Source organism: Aptenodytes patagonicus, chromosome 26 (assembly GCF_965638725.1).
Source record: "Aptenodytes patagonicus chromosome 26, bAptPat1.pri.cur, whole genome shotgun sequence".
NCBI lineage: Eukaryota > Metazoa > Chordata > Aves > Sphenisciformes > Spheniscidae > Aptenodytes > Aptenodytes patagonicus.
In genome coordinates, this window is record NC_134974.1 from 3,036,370 (window position 1) to 3,052,106 (window position 15,737).

A 15,737-nucleotide genomic window follows, 5' to 3' on the forward strand; every position below is an offset into this window, starting at 1 on the left:
TGCTCCATAAACATCTCTGTTCATAGAAAACTCAGCCTAAGAAAATGGAAACCCCTAAGTCACTGGGGAACCGGAGCTCCGCTCCTCATGGGGCTGAGCCTGGCCAGGCGCTGCGCTTGCTTGGCTCAGGGCCCTCCGCTCCACCTGGGCGCAGTACTTCTCAGGGATGCCGGAGGCTCTGCAGAGGAAAGAAATCATCAGGCACCCTGTGCTACACCGGAGCCGAGCTTTAGGACTGTGGCCCTGGAGCGGATCCTGTTTGATGAGGATGCAAAGGAACCTGTGAGGTGGCCCAGGGGTCAGGAGATGGTGGGAAGCCAGGAAGGACTTAGGGACATGCAGGGAACCAGGGAAGTAAGCAGCCGCTGGCAGCACATCACCTGAGCTCCTGCATCTTCTGCTGCTTGAGCTGGGCTATGCGCTGGCTGCGCTGGCGGGCCTCCTCCTCCAGCCGCTGGCACTCCTCGAAGGCGGCCACCCGCTCCTGCGCCAGCTGTTGCTGACGCTCCCACATCTGGCGCCGGACATCGTTAGCATGGGCGAGCTGCAGACCTGCCCTCCGTGCTTCCTCCGCCTTCTCCTTCTCCATCTGCTCCCGCTGGGCCCTGTGGGAGAGCTCGGGGCAGATGAAAGGCCCCGCTCCAGCCCCTGTGCGTGCTGATAGCCTGCCTGTGGGGCCTCAGCCAGCACCAGAGCCACTGTGCTGGCTTGTCGCTGGGAACCCCCACAGCAGCACCCCTGCCACTCTGTCACACATCCCTCGGCCCCATTTTGCAAGGCAGGGCCTGGCCATCTCGCCAGCGAGCTCCTAGCACTGTGTCTCTCACCTGAGGATCCTCTCGAACTCGTGGCGGTCCTGCTGCACCTGCACGGCCATGCTGTGCTCCCGCTGGGCGATCTGCTCCAGGCGGCTCCGCTTCAGCATCTGCTCCATCTCGGCTTTCCTCTGTGTCGCCTCCTTCTCCTTGCGCCGCCACTCTCGCTCGGCAGCCTCTTGGCTGCGCTTGGCCCTCAGTGCGTCCTGCCAAAGGGGGACAGTGGTGATGCTGGAGGGGTTGTGGAGGGCTTCCCTCAGGGGGGAGGTATGGAAGCACTTGACCATAGTTTTGCCTCTCTCCCAGTGCCACAGCCAGCACTGCTCCAGGACGTCACCTGGCTCCAGGTGCTGGTCCAGACCTGCAATGCCCCAGTAGACCCACCACCTCCAGGAGAGCTTCCACTTTGCTGGGGTGGTGACGAGGAAGGTTGCAAGTGAGCCAGCATGGGAGCACATCGTGTGTCAGCAAACTGCTCACCTGCTCTGCCTGGTGGTCCTGGGCCCTCTCTTGCATGGCCCTCAAGCGTGCCGTCTCCTTCTCCTTCTCCCGACGGATTCTCTCCTGCTCAGCTTCGAACTCAGCCTCACGCTCCTGCATGGGACAGAGCCTCGTGGCAGCTCCCTGCAGCACCTCTGCTGCCTGTTGAACCTATGCCAGCGCCACACACGCTCAGTCCTATTACCATTTTCTGCCTCTGGTACTCAAGCACCCGTTCGTCTGCCATCCTCTCCTGCTCCCGCTGCTCCTCCTTGCGCCGCTGGTTCTCGTCATTGATGCGTTTAATCTCAGCCTGGATTTTCTTCTGTTGCTCCTGTCTCCGCTCCAAGTCCTGAAAACAGTGCAGAGGGTCCGAGGGTGACAGGACAAGTGCCACAGCACAGAGCGCTCCCTCCGCTCCTCCCTGTGTGCCTTCCTGAGGGCCCACCAGCACACTCGGGGTGAGGGAGGGCTCAGCGGCTCGAGTCACTTTCTGAGGATGCCTCAACTTCCCCAAGAAACCAGAGCTTTAATTCTGTCAGCTGTTGCCTCCACACACCAAGTCTGACTTACCCAGCACTGGGTCACCCTTCCAACAAGGTGAAAATCTAACTCCAGCCCCCCCCTGCTCCCTGGTCACTGGTCGCACCTTCAGGTCCTCCATCTTCAGCTGCTCCAAGTACTCCAGCAGCTCCTGTGCCTCCTGGTCCCGTTGCTCGGCTCTCATAGCTTGCTCCTCCGCATTCTGCTCCATCTGCTTCACAAGCTCCTGCCTCCCTCTGGAAAGAAGAGAGCAGAAGGTTTCCCTCCGGCTCCGTCCCACTCCCAGAAGCAGAAATGCCGGCACGGGCATTGGGTGGTGTGTCTGCTGCCTCGTGCTGCCCAGCCCAGTCACTGTGACTGGGAGGCATGCTGTGGTGTGAAGCCGGCAGCCGTAGGTTATCCGAGCTCCTGCACAGGGCCTGGGAAGAGGACGGATGCCTCCACAGGCAAGAGGGACCCTTTTGCAAACCTGATCAGCTCCTGCTTCCTCCTGCACTCCAGTTCCTCCTGCATCTCGTCGGCCTTTTTCCTCTCCACCTCCATCATCTTGGCCAGGCGCTTCTCTTCTTCCTCCAGCTCTTTTGTGATGAGCTGCTTCTCGAGGATCTGCGTGTCGCGGATCATGTGGCACTTGGCACCAAGGATCAGCTGTGGGGACAAAAGGTCTCCCTGGTCTCCGAGCCAGACTTGGCAGTGGCAGCAGGGACAGACACACAGACAAGGAGGGGGAAAAGGGAAGGAGAGGATGACCCTGGGTAGCAACAAGTAGAGCAGGGTTTAGGTCTAGAGTGGCTAGATGAAGCTCGCGGGGGCTCTCAGCAGCCTGTCCGAGCAGGCAGCTCAGGCAGGTCTTAACACCCGCAGAAGGTTCTGCGGTGCCAGGTGACGCGAGGGAGCCCCTGGCCGTACCTCGTTGAACTCCTTGATCTCGTCTTCCTGCTCCATGCGCATCCTGCTCGCCCGCTGCAGCAGGTACTGGGCTCGCTCCTGCGCCTCCTCCTCCAGCTCGCTCAGCTTCCCCGTCTGCTGCTGCAGGACAGCCCTTTGCTTTGCCGCACTCTTGCGCTCACTCACTGCCTCCTGGGGGGACAGGCAGGGCTCCCAGAAGCTGGACGCCCTCCTGGGGCAGCCCCGTGAGGCTGAGCCTGCCCGAGGGTGCTGCGGGGCAGCCTGGCTCATGAGGGGCATGCTCCACTGCACCGTGTCCCTGGCACAGAGCCGAGGGGCAAGGCAGGCTCCTCCAGCCATGGCACAGGAGCTGGGTAGCCCCTTCCCACACCCCTATTAAGACACCCCACTCCCTTTGCAGGGTGGCAGAAATGCAACACACAGGCTTCATCACAGCCTCCGGAGTCACTGCAGGCTGGGGGAGCAACCAGTGTGGGATTGCTGGATGCAACCAACGCGGGCATTCCTTCCCCACCCACGGACCAGGCAAATCCAGGGATCCTGCACAGCCCTTCCTGGGCTGGGGATCAGAGGAGACCCAAGACACACAGCTGTGCTGCCTTCCCTGTACGCTGCCCCAGCAGCGATGGGCGCACCGAAACATGGGTGAAAGAGAGATGAAGGTGGCGGCCCGTGAGCAGAGCTCCGGCGACAGCCCCAGCTGGCGTGTCTCTGATCCACAAGGTTGGCTCTACCTGGGCACATCCACCTCCACCCGCAGCCCAAGACCTGTCAGCAAGCAGGGAAAGAAGGGGCAGGAGGGGAAATGCCTACGAGAATGGCTTCCTTCTCCGCTTTGAGGGCTGCCAGCTTGGTCTCACGCTCCTCCTTGGTCAGGACTCGAGCTGCTTCTTTAATGCGCTGGAAATCCTCCTGGCCGATAATGAGGGATGCTGCTGGGTTCTCCGCAGGGACGCTGGGCAGAGAAAGAGAGTGGTCAGTGGCATGGAGTCTCCGACAGCTCCCTCTGTTCCCTGCCCCGCTGACCTCCCTGCCTGGCCATGGGACCTGCCTGGGCTGCCCACACCAGGGGTGGCAGGAGCAGCTCCACGACCAGGAGTCACCAGAGAGCAATGCAGGAAGCGCCTGAGCTGTGGGGACCCGTCTCTCCCGGTCGGGGGGGGAGGAAGAAACAGAAAGTGCAGTGAAAGCAGCACCACGCTGTGATGCATGGGGGACAGGATGCTCGGCGGGGTGGCCAGGGGCCTCCCGGGAAAACCTCAAAATATTCAGCATGGGCCTAGTCAGCCCCAATAAAAAATGCTGAAAGTATTTCAGTCCAACCTGACTTTCCCAGCCCTCATTTGGGAAAATTTTGACCACTGCCCTGACCCCTTTTCCAGTGGAACACGCTGCTCATCCCTGCCCCTAGACTGACTGCCGCTGCTCCTGCGTGCCAGGTCGAAACCTCTGTTCCATGCAGACAGATTTTGGGGAGCAGAAGTTGCCTTTTCACTCTGTTTCATGACACTCAGCCTGCTCCAGCTCCACATCTGCACAGCACAGCTCAGCTTCGGCTCCGCTGCTCCGGGAATCCACCCGGCACAAGATGAGGAAATGCTGTGCTGCCCAAACACGGAGCACCCTCTCCCCTCCCAGTGCTGGCAGGTGTCCTTCCAGCCGTCACCCCAGCTCTGCAGGACACTGCAGAGCCACAAACTCTGCCCGTGACTCACGCTGTAGTTTAGAGGAAATCACCGAAGCTCTTGGTGCCCCCATTTCCCCACTTGTAAAAATGTGGATAATAATACTGTTTTCCAGGAGAGTTGTAAGGAGTTAATTACTCTCTGTATTACTCAGATACCATGGTGACGCATGTGGTGTAGGAGCATATATTAACCAAATGCATAGAGCACTTTGAAGATGTTCAGGTCTAAGAATTTACTCATTATTATTGTGTGTCACCTTTCATCCACCCTTGTGAATATGAACAGATACCTGCATAATGATCGTTCAAGAGCTGCATCACAGCATCGGATTCCAGGACGCCTTAAAGAATGGCTAATGGTCACAACGGCACTAATAAATGTAATGATACAGTGGCCACTGCTTTAGTCGTCTCAGTGTTTGGGTGACCAGCCTGGGATGTCCAGGGCCTGATTTTCAGGAATTAAACCAGCACAAACAGTTTCCATTAGCTTCAGTTGGACCTGCGGCTGTGCAACACATCTGGAAATTGGCCCTCAGCTTCATCAGCAGGGCTAAATAAGAACGTGAACATATAAAACCAGGTACCGGCCTCGAAAGCCTGAACCAGTGCCTCTGTGCCATTTCACTCTCCACAAAACCTGAACCATCCGTGGGGCGGGTGTCACGTTTTACGGGGTGTAAGAGCATTACATGGAAGTTCAAAACAGGAAGCGAAGATGAACCTCGCACCGAGCGACAACTACAAGGAAAATTTAGGGAGGTCAAAATGAGGCTAAATTGGAGCTGGCTGGGATAATGGCCCTATTCTCGTCTATGTGCTGCAGGCTTTTAACGAGGTGTAGTAATTAGGGCCAGGGTTCTTACAGTTCAGCCTTGCTTATAAAACATCCCTGTAGAGAAACACACAGCTCCTGGTGCGCAGGGGCTGCAGGCGATGCTCCACTGCCTTTCTCACATGGGGCTTTTCGGTATTGGGGTATGGGAGGCAGCGTTTGATACGTGATGGGGGGCAGGTGCCACCCTGGGGGGCTGTTCAGCCCAGAAGGAGCTTTTCTGGCTGCTGAGGTTTTATGTTGCTTTTTACTGGTTCTTACGATGATTCAGTTCCTCTGTAAAACGCCCAGTGCTCCATTGCCGCTCAAGCCAGGCATGTTGGAGCACTGCTGCCCATCCCTCCTCCCCTGAGGTGTCCCGGCAAACGGTGGGACAAACTCCGTGCACCGAGACAGTGCTGTGACAGACACGCAGGGCCCCGAAAGCTCCTCAGAGCTGCCACTCAGGCACATACTTACACGACGTCACGGATGAAGTCCTTGGTGATGAGACGGATGGTCTCGGGCTTGTGCCTGCCAGCGGACGGTGCTTTTGGGGTAGTCTGCACATCCCGAAGGATCACGATGGGGCTGCCAGAGCGCGACTGCCGCAGGCTCTGCAAGAAAGGATGGCATTTCCTATGGCTTTCCTGCCACCACCCCGTGCTCAGCTCTCTGCCCCTGGCTCCTGGGCACAGAGGTGCTCTGGGCACGAGAGGCCCCAGGTTCCCGTGAACTTGGGACGCTTTCTGACAAACACCCTCTCACACCACCAAGACCAGTGAAGTCTGGGCACAGGAAAGGGTTTTTGCCTCAGCAGCCCCAGCTCCGAAGGCCTGATGAGAACATGGGGAGAACCAAAAATACCCCTACAGCACTGGTTTTACTATAAAAATCTGGGCATCAGTCTCTCACCCAGATCTGAAGTAAATGATGAGCTGACAGCTGCTCGCTCAGGGCAAGACCTTGCAAATGCTCAAGTATCATCTCGGCTACCTTGAGCTGACGGCAGCTGCCTCTGCCCCACTCACCCGTGGCCACCGGCACCTCTGTCCTGCTGAGCCCCACGGACTCAGGAAAACCAACCCAGATTGACCCAAACTCGCTGGGGGCTGGCAGGGGGATGCTGGGGAGGGGAAAGCGGGGACAGCTCGAGGTCTGGCCTTGCAGGGCAATCAACCGGCAGACGGCACTGGGTAGAAACCAGTACTCCCAGTACAGCCTAGACTGGTGCCGGTCCCTTTGCTCAAGCTGAGACTGCCACCTAGTGAAGTGTCCCCCAGCTGCTGGGTGACTCGGGGACCGCGCTCCACACCCCCCCGGGGCAGGGTGGGTGCTGGGTGCCCCCGGAGGGGTGGGAGCAGCCGAGGGATGTCCCACACACGTGGGGCTGCCCCACGGGAACCTCCGATCAGGCCGCAGGGTCTCCAATAGGCAGGAACAGACGTCCCGTCCATTCCGGGGTGAAGCCCTGCCGGGGCTGCTGACAATCCCACAGGAAAGAACATTTCGGAGCAGGTCCTGGTCTGCAGAGCAAACCTCCAGCAGCCGAGCGGGACAGTCCCCGGCCAGGAGACCCGAGCCCAGCAGGGCAGGTTCAGCTTCCCTAGTCCGGGGTCACTTCCCCGAGCCCAACCATGGTGTAGGCGTCCCAGTGAAATACTCACCCGGGTCAGGGAACTGCAAGAGCTAATCTAAGGTAACACACAAATGTGTGGTTTCTCTTGTACTTCTATCTACTAGTTCAGCTTTAAAATCCTAAGCAACTGCTGGAACAAATCCTACAGCCGGCTGGGCGCTGAGCAGTTCCCTGGGAACTTGCTGCTGGCAGTATTTCCATTTTACGGGTCTGCAATATTTCCATTTTACGGGTCTGCAATATTTCCATTTTACGGGTCTGATGACCCCAAACCACGGGCTCTCCCACAGCCCAGCACAGCAGATACTGGAGCAGCTTCCCAGCCACCGCAGGCCCCAAGTGCGAGCTGTTGAATTAAAGGGTTTGGCACTGAAACATCCATGCAAACAAAGATAATAGTGTTATTCACTGCAGCCAGCTCGCACATTGTCCCCAAAGTCAGGAGAACTCCTTGGACTAGACCTGGATTAATCTCAGGGAACTCAGTTAACACCCATATGAGTGTTACGACATTTTTATCTAACTGCCTTGAAGGCTTCCGAGATAACAGATCATAAACCTGCCTGGGGGTCCTTGGCTCACAGGGCATCCGAGGCACACGGACCTGGCAGCCCCGGAGCAGGTTGCTTGCCGGGAGCGCTCCCAACCCACGAGGCAAACCGTCTGCACAGACTCCAGTTGGGAGCGGAGGTAATCTTCATTACACGCTTCCTTCCTCTCCTCTGAAAAGCCAAAGGGTTTTGGCAAGTCTCTTCCGACAGATTTGTTTCAAGCGATAAGACCCAGGAGAGGAAATTACAGCTGCAAACACACACCCCCGCAGAGGGACAAGAGCCTCCAACACAGTGCGGTCCCCTCATGGCAGCCAGCCGCCTGCCACGGCCCCAGCGGCGATACCCCCAACATTTTATCAGCCAAAGAGGCGGCGAGCATGAGATGGGTCAAACTCTGGCAGCGTCCAGCCTGGCCCTTGTACCTCGATCTGTGTCAAAGACGACACAAAGCGTGGGGAGAGCCAACGGCTGCAGCCATAAACCCAACCTGCCACGGGGAGAGCAGCTGGAGACTCGATAAAGGAGGTGGGAGAAGCAGCAGCGGGGAAGGATGTCCAAAACATCACCCTTGCCTGGAAAATGCCATCGTCCACCTTGGTGACAGCGGTTGCAGCTCTCCCCTGGGCTCTCCTCAGCCGAGAGACGAGTGTGGAGGAAGCGAGCCTTTTCCTTACAAGACCAGAGAGGAAAGAGCTGTTGCTCTCTGTTTATCTCCTCTCTCAATGGCCAGGGCATCCAGCCAGGAGGTCAGAGACCTGCTGCAATTCTGCCTCGTCTCCAAGGGGACTGATTTCGTAGCTCCCTGATGAAAATCTAAATATGTTGGCAACAAGCTGCTCTAGAAGCTTCCAGCCCCGATCCAAGGACTCTCCATATATCCCACATGAAACAACCTCTGTCTAACGTATAGACCCCGTAATGCCGGCTCCTCTCCTTTACCAGGGTGTCTCACCTCCTGAGCCTCCGTTGTCTCACTAATTAACTAATTACCCTGTGAAAAGTGGAAGCTTGCGGTGTCAAGGAAGACAGAGGCACATGCAGCCCCTGGTCTGGTGACCTTGCCACGCTCCCAGGAGGCGGGGGTGGATTTTGCGCCCTCCCAGAAGGAATTGAACATCCAGCTCCCACAGCGCGGCAAGTAATTAAGAGTGCAGAGGTGGCAGGGCCTGGGGGGGGCTGGCGAAGGGTGCGACAGCATCCCTCACCCAGGAGGTTTGGAAAACAGGGACCATGGAGGCAATATGGTGAAGAGCCTCTGGCGAGCAAGCCAGCGCAAGCAGGGTGGGATGAGGACCGTCAGAAGAGGTGCGAGGGGCCGAGGCACCGGGAGCTCCCTGCCTGGAGGGTGCCCGAGCCGGGGCCGAGGAGCACTGGGCAGGACCCCAGCACCACGGTGCCCTGGGCGGGATGGGGCTGACTTTGGCCTGGTGAGGTCCCAGCCGCCCCGACCCGTGGTGCTCCCCGGTATCCCGGCCCCCTTACCCGGCTCTCCCCGAACAGCATCTCATCCACCGCGGTGCTCCGGGCCCTCCTCCTGTACCGGCTGTGGGGCTGGCTGGGGGCACGGCTGGGGGGTGCGGGGACGCTGGCGGGCTGCGGGGGGAGAGGGGCCGTGAACGGGCTGCGGCGAGGGTGGGGGGAACCCCGGGGAGGAGGCGCCGGGGATACCGGGGGAACCGGGGAGGAGGGACCGGGACAAGCCGCACTCACCATCCCGCTCCGCTCGGCGGCCGCCGGCCGTCTCCACGGCAACGGCAACGGCCCCCCCCCCGCTCCCCTGGCAACCGCCGCGCGGGCGGGGCGTTCCCCAGCGCGCGCACGGGGGCGGGGCTGAGGCCAGAGGGCCGCGCTGGGCGGTGGGAGGGCGCTTTATGGTGGGGGGCGCGGGGGCGTGTTCGCGCGCGGGTTGGTGCACGCGGGGACTGCGTGCAGGCCGTGCGCGTGCCCGGGCACACCCCGCGCGCACACCCGCGGGCTCACACGCGTTCACACTCGCCGCGCGCGCACCTGCGCACGCCGGCAGCTGAGGCCCACGCGTGTGCGCACGGGTGGGCTCGCACGGGCACGCACGTGTTTGTGCACGTGGGCTGTCTCACACGCACACCGGTGCACGCGTGGGGGCTGGCGCGGGGAGCCAGGCAGATGTGTACGTGCCCAGGCAGGCACCGCCCTGCCCACGCGTGCACACGCAGCGAGGCTCACCCCGCGTTACCGATGTGCACACGCAGCACGCGCTCATCCTGCCCGCGTGTCCCACGCCGTGTCCCCCTGCCCAGCCACGCCCTCCGGCCACCCCCGCCCCCCGTGACCACCGCCAACGCCCCCCCCCCCATCCCACGGAGGCCGGCAAGGCGTCGGCAGCGACTGCCCCGCCCCGCCCAGCCCTTGTCCCGCCCCGCCCTTGCCCCGCCCCCAGCCCTTGCCCCGCCCCTCCCAGCCCTTGCCCCTTCATGCCCGCCCCTCCCAGCCCTTGCCCCGCCCCTCCCAGCCCTTGTCCCGCCCCCAGCCCTTGCCCCGCCCCTCCCAGCCCTTGTCCCGCTCCGCCCCTCCCAGCCCTTGCCCCGCCCCGCCCCGCCCTTGTCCCGCCCCGCCCTTGTCCCGCCCCCAGCCCTTGCCCCGCCCCTCCCAGCCCTTGCCCCTTCATGCCCGCCCCTCCCAGCCCTTGCCCCGCCCCTCCCAGCCCTTGTCCCGCTCCGCCCCTCCCAGCCCTTGCCCCTTCATGCCCGCCCCTCCCAGCCCTTGCCCCGCCCCAGCCCTTGCCCCGCCCCTCCCAGCCCTTGCCCCGCCCCACCCCTCCCAGCCCTTGCCCCGCCCCTCCCAGCCCTTGCCCCGCCCCACCCCTCCCAGCCCTTGCCCCGCCCCTCCCAGCCCTTGCCCCTTCATGCCCGCCCCTCCCAGCCCTTGCCCCGCCCCAGCCCTTGCCCCGCCCCAGCCCTTGCCCCGCCCCTCCCAGCCCTTGCCCCTTCATGCCCGCCCCACCCCTCCACGGGGCCTGGCTGCTGCCATGCTGTGGTGCGAGGCAGCGGGGTCCTTGCACCCCCAGGCCGGGGTCCCCCCACCCCAGGGTCTCCCCTCACCCAGGAGCCTCGTGCCTCCCACTCCAGCCCAGCAGCCCCCCCCCCCCCAACTGCCCAGGCCTGGAAAGAAGATGAGCCGTTTATTGAGGCACGGGGGAGGGGGGTGCGCTGGGGTGGGGTGCCCCCCCCCCCCAAGCACAGCGGCAGGGCTGGGGGGGGCACCACGGCCCCCAAGGCACTGGGGAGTGCGGGCACAGCAGTGGGCGGGGCAGCGCAGCAGCCCTCCCCACCCCACCCCCACCTGCACCCAGCCTAATAATAATAATAAAAAAAAGACTTTGGTCCTCGAAATACTGGCAGGGAGGCAGGCACCCGGGCAGGGGGGCACCCAGATGGTCCGCGGGGGTGGGGAGGGTTAAGGCAGTTTGGGGGCCGGCCCCGGGGGGCCCCTCGCAGGCAGGGCCCATGGGGGGCCGTGCTGGGGGCAGCCAGGGGGCAGTGTGGGTGCTCAGAGGATCTGGCGGGGCATGCCGTAGCCTGTCATGCCGGCCTGCGAGGCACCCCGGTTGGTGCCCATCTGCAGCCCAATGACGCTCTGGCCCTCCTTCAGCTTGTCCTCGGAGAAGACGCGCCGGTTCTCCTGTGACTTCCTGCAGGCATGGTAGATGTCAGCGTCCCCACTGGACCCCACGGCCCGGCACCCCCCCCCCAGCACCCACCACCTACTTGGGGAACCAGTTGGGGTCTCCCACGAAGAGCCCGTCGCCCTTGGCCACGGCCAGGCTGCCCAGGTTCATCAGGGTCCTCTGCACGCACGCCATGTTCTTCCCTGCAAGGCCCCAGGCAGGCTCAGCCCCGTCCCCATCCATCTCCAACCCCGTCACCGTCCCCTGCACCCACCCAGCCGCTCACCTTCCCAGAGGTCGACGGTCTGAAAGATGTCAGTGGCAGCGATGCCGTAGCGCTCGGCTGCCTGCAGGAACTGCGAGATCTGCTCCATCTGCTTGAAGGCCATGGCAGACGCCTGGATCTTGGCCACCGGCCCCTGGCCCCGCGGGTGCAGGCTGTTGATGAGCCGGCACAGCACCTGGCCGGGAGGGAGCCAGGCGTCAGGTGGTGTGGCGCAGCAGCCCCCTGCCCCGGCCGGCCCTGGGGGTACTCACGGTGCCGTCTTTCAGCCACTGCTGGAAGCCATCCCTGCCAGGTGCCGGCTGCGCGACGTCCCCACCACACTGCGCCAGGATCCACCGCACCAGGACCTGCTCCAGCTCAGGGTCATACTGCCGGTCGATCTTCTGCTGCACCTCCCGGCTGAGGCCATACGACGGTCCCCGGTTTGCCATGCTGACGGCAGGGGGGTCTGCAGAGATTGGACCCCTGTCAGCGGCTCTGGTGGCACCGGGGCATCCAGCATGGGACAGACATGGCCCCGTGCCCGCGGCATGGTGGAGCCCCTCAGGGACAGCAGTTGACAGCAGGCATGGTAGCTGCTCCCCAGCAGCGTGGCAGAGCCCCATCCTGCCCAGCCAGGCTGCCTGGACGTCCGGCACGGAGCCTTATCGCCTGTGCCAGGCACTGCCCGGTCTCTGCCCTGCCCTGCCTGCTTCCTGCCCAGCCAGCCAGGAGCAGGTGCTGGGTCTGTGCCCACCCGAGGGCGACGGGGCAATTTGGCCCTGGGCAGGGTGGGCGGCACCATGGCCCCTCAGTGCTGGGGCTGGACCCCCCCACCCTGAGCATCAGTGTCCCCGCGGCTTGGCCCCACCGAGCGCACGCGTACTTGGCAGGCGCTCACTGCCGGTCGAAGCTTGTTTGCGAAGCTCACCCATTTGCTCGGGCTGGGTGCCAGATCCGGGACTGGCTCAGGAGCACAGGGCCTGGGGCTGCCGCCAGCGGTGCCCCCACCCCAGCAGGGGAGCCGGACCTGGCGGGCCCTGTGGCCGGGCACTGCCCTTGCCAAGGTGCCACCGGAGCTGGTGCCAACCGTGCTGGGAAGGATAGAGGTTGTGCAAGGTGCCCACAGGGGAAACACGAGCAGATGAGTGCTGCCCTGCCCATGCAGCTGGGGTGCTCCAAGCTCCGAGGTGGTCTGGATCCCCTCTACCCACCAGCGACGCAGCGGGCATGCATTGGGATGTGTATTGCCTCCCGTGCCCAGTCCTGCACTGCTGGCGTTTGGGGGGCACCCTGGCACACAGAAGCAGGAGCACATGCTGCTCCTCCCCAGGGATGCAGGTGCCCCTACCAGCCCCGGTGCCCACACCCCAGCTGGGGGCATATGGCAGCTGCCGGCCTGGGGCAGCCCAGCCCACACCTCGGGGGACCAGGCTCAGTTTGGGACAGAGCTTGACCCCATCACATGGCTAGCTTCACGCTTCGGGCTCCTGTCACTAGGAGCAGCCATGGGACGAGCCACCCTGGCTCATCAGGACAGGAGGAAAATCAACCCCAAGCCCCCGGGGAAGCCAGCAGCAGCAGCAGCGGGGCGGCTGTGCAAAGCCTCAACGCTGTGGCCACCCCGCAACCACAAACCATCCCAGGCCAGCCAGGTGTCCCCCCAAAGCCATCGGCTGCCGTGGGGCTCCCCGGGGCAAGTGCTGGGGTGCGGGCAGCCCCTGCAGGGAGGGAGCCAGCTTCCCCGGAGCGTGGGGAGCGCCCGGCCGGGGGCCAAGCCGGTTGGGAAACAAAGAGGAGCTGAAATTGGTGCAGACAGGGCTGATTTCCCGACACAGCTGGGGCTTGCCCAGACGGGAGGGGAGGGCCAGACCCAGCCCAGCTGCGCCACTGCCGTGCTGGGGACCCCACGGACGCCGCGGGAGGGGGCTGCACCCTGCCCAGCCGCGGCATGGCGACCCTGGGGAGCCCATAGCAGCCCGGGGGCAGCAAGGAGGGAACCCCAGCCAGCACAGAGCCACCCCGGGAACCCCTGAGCCACCCCAAGAGCAGCAGGGAGGGGACTGTACCCAGGGCGTGGCCACCTTGGGGTCCCCATAGACCCCCATCTGGGACACAGCCGCCCTGGGAACCCCGCAGCCAGCCCAGGGTCGGCGGGGAGATGACCGTACAGAGAACAGGGCCACCCTGGGGACCCCGCAGGCACCAGGGGGGCACTGGGGAGGGGACGGGCGGGGGACTGGACCCAGCCTGGCTGGGACACGGCCACCCCAGGGCCAGCGAGGAGGGGACAGGGGCTTGGACGAGGCGCAGCCGCGGCACCGGGGCCGCCGTGCCGGCTCCGAGGGACCGCAGCCCCGGGACGGACGCGCCCCCGGGGCGCCCGGAGCGGCGGGGCCGGAAGCCGCACCCGCGTCCCGCTTCCCGGGCGCGGCCGCGTGTCCTGGCCGCTCCGCGGGCGCGGCGCCCGGTCCTGCCCAGAGCCGTTACCACGGCGGAGCGGGGGGGACAGCCCGGGGGACCGGTCCCGCTCCGGGCCCCCGGGGCAGCGCGGCCCCGGCCATTTTAGGGCAGAGTGGCCGGTCCCGTCCCCGTCCCCATCTCCATCCCGGTCCCGGTCCCGGGTACCCGTCCCCACCTGCCGCCCGGTGTCCGCGGGCGTTGCCCGCTGCCCGCGCCCCTCCCTACCTGCGGCGCCGATCCCGCGGTCCCGGTGCGGCAGTGGCGGATGCCGCCGCCCGCGCCCTTTTCACGGCTGATGTCAGCGCGGCCGGGGGCGGCCCGGTACCGCCCGCTCCCGGGGCGGGTCCGCCGGGCCGAGGCCGGGCCGCCACCGCGCCCCGGGCTGCCCCGCCCCGCCCGGCGGCCCCGCGGGGAAAGGGCTCCGGCCCGGGCCGGGATGGGCACAGGGGACGCGGTGGGGGGAGGGGTCATAGGGGGTCGTGGTGGCAGCGGGGGACGGGGTGGCCGTGGTGGCAGGGGGACAAAGGGGCTGTGATGGGGACAAGGCAGCTGTGGTGGCAGGGAGACATCGGGGTTTTGGCGGGGACAGGGTGGCCATACTGGCAGGGGGACACAGGGCTTGTGGTGGGGACAGGTTGGCTGTGGCAGCCGAGGTGAGGACAGGGTGGCTGTGGTGGCAGGGACAGAGTGGTTGTGGTAGGGACAGGCTGGCCATAGCGTTTGAGGAACATCAGGGTTTTGGTGGGGACAGGGTGGCTGTAGTGGCAGGGGGATATGGGGGCTGTGGTGACGATGGTGGAGACATAGCCTGGCATGGTGGCAGTAGGGGACAAGGCTGTGATGGCGACAGGGCCTAGCTGTGGTAGCAGGGGTCATGGTCACCACAGTGGCAGGGGACATGATGGTGGGGACCACCAGGGCCTGGCCATGGTGGCAGGGGGACAGCTCGAGGGGCTGCAGGCCCCACAGGGACACGGTGTCCCCAGCATCTGCGGCGTCCCCAGCGGCGCAGGGAGGGACGATGACACTCTTGCACAAGTCCTGTCTCCATGGGAAGCATAACCAAAACAACAAACAAAACCTTGTCCCGAAGCCACATCCGCCTCCAGAACGGGTGGCAGGGTCACCACCACAGCATCCCCGTGACCCCACCCCTCAGCACCCAAAATCTGGCCCGGGCTCAGCACCCACTCTCCTGAGCCAGCCCAAGATGCCACTGTCCTCAGTTGCGAGGACACTGTCATGGTGGCGATCGGCCTTGGAGTGCCCCCCCCTCCCCCCCAGTGGCCAGTGTCCTCCTACACCCATGGTGGGGACCGGCCTTGGAGTGCCCCCCCCCCCCCCCCCCCCCCCGTGGTGGGTTGTGTGTTGTCCCTGTTGTCCCCCATGCCCCCCCCCCTTGGATTGTGGGTGTCCCCCGGGGATTTCCAGTGGGGTTTCCTGTGGCTTCGGTGCATGGCTGGGGCACACGCAGATGAGAGGACCAGGGTAGAGGGTGGCACATGACCAAGGGTAGCGGGGTGATCCGTGGGACAGGGGTGACATAGGGGGGACAAGGTCAGGGGGTGACATGGGGATGCAGGAATAGGGGCAGGGTTAGGGGTGACAGGATGAGGGTGGCACAGTAGCAGGACCTGGGGGAACAGCTTTAAGGGTGACACAGGGAGGCAGGACCCATGCAGGGGGAGGCCCAGGGTGACACAGAGAGCAGGAGGGGGGTGATACGGGGGGGAACAGGTCCCATGGGGGGTGACATAGAGATCACGAAAACGGTGACACAGGGGCAGGATTCTGGAAGGACTCGGCCAGGGGAGGCAGTGGGTAACAGAGGGTGATTTGGGGACAGGACCCCTGGGGGCAGCATAGGGGCAATAAAGGGGCAGGAGCTCCAGGGCACAGGGCCGGGGTGGCACGGGGCAGGACCC

General features: G+C 64.0%; 2 protein-coding genes across 3 annotated transcripts; both read right to left on the bottom strand.

Moving 5' to 3' along the window:
- Positions 1 to 9,172, bottom strand: CFAP45 (cilia and flagella associated protein 45). Of its 2 annotated transcripts, XM_076359821.1 has the most exons (12): positions 9,152 to 9,172; positions 8,924 to 9,034; positions 5,729 to 5,865; positions 3,561 to 3,702; positions 2,748 to 2,918; positions 2,308 to 2,486; positions 1,945 to 2,074; positions 1,501 to 1,647; positions 1,296 to 1,409; positions 828 to 1,021; positions 381 to 605; positions 1 to 178 (listed from the first exon to the last, which is right to left on the bottom strand). In XM_076359821.1, the coding sequence occupies exons 1-12, from the start codon at positions 9,152 to 9,154 to the stop codon at positions 55 to 57; spliced, it is 1,677 nt and encodes a 558-aa protein (XP_076215936.1). In that variant the 5' UTR covers positions 9,155 to 9,172; the 3' UTR covers positions 1 to 54. The 2 variants fall into 2 exon arrangements, with proteins under 2 accessions (XP_076215936.1, XP_076215937.1); XM_076359822.1 differs by lacking the exon at positions 8,924 to 9,034 and having other exon boundaries at positions 9,152 to 9,168.
- Positions 9,173 to 10,583: 1,411 nt separating this feature from the next.
- TAGLN2 (transgelin 2) lies at positions 10,584 to 14,104 on the bottom strand. Its single transcript, XM_076359820.1, has 5 exons — positions 14,038 to 14,104; positions 11,622 to 11,818; positions 11,371 to 11,545; positions 11,185 to 11,287; positions 10,584 to 11,108 (listed from the first exon to the last, which is right to left on the bottom strand). Exons 2-5 carry the CDS (start codon positions 11,799 to 11,801, stop codon positions 10,967 to 10,969), a joined length of 600 nt encoding a protein of 199 aa, XP_076215935.1. The 5' UTR covers positions 11,802 to 11,818; positions 14,038 to 14,104; the 3' UTR covers positions 10,584 to 10,966.
- Positions 14,105 to 15,737: the final 1,633 nt, after the last annotated feature.

Coding starts and splice junctions, on each gene's coding strand:
- CFAP45 (XM_076359821.1), bottom strand. Junction 3,703..5,728: donor GACTTCATCCGTGACGTCGT/GTAAGTATGTGC, acceptor TTCTCTGCCCAG/CGTCCCTGCGGAGAACCCAG. Junction 1,022..1,295: donor AGGACCACCAGGCAGAGCAG/GTGAGCAGTTTG, acceptor CCCCTTTGGCAG/GACGCACTGAGGGCCAAGCG.
- TAGLN2 (XM_076359820.1), bottom strand. CDS start 11,801: ATGGCAAACCGGGGACCGTCGTATGGCCTCAGCCGGGAGGTGCAGCAG. Junction 11,546..11,621: donor AGTGGCTGAAAGACGGCACC/GTGAGTACCCCC, acceptor CCTCCCGGCCAG/GTGCTGTGCCGGCTCATCAA. Junction 11,288..11,370: donor GACCGTCGACCTCTGGGAAG/GTGAGCGGCTGG, acceptor GGGGCCTTGCAG/GGAAGAACATGGCGTGCGTG.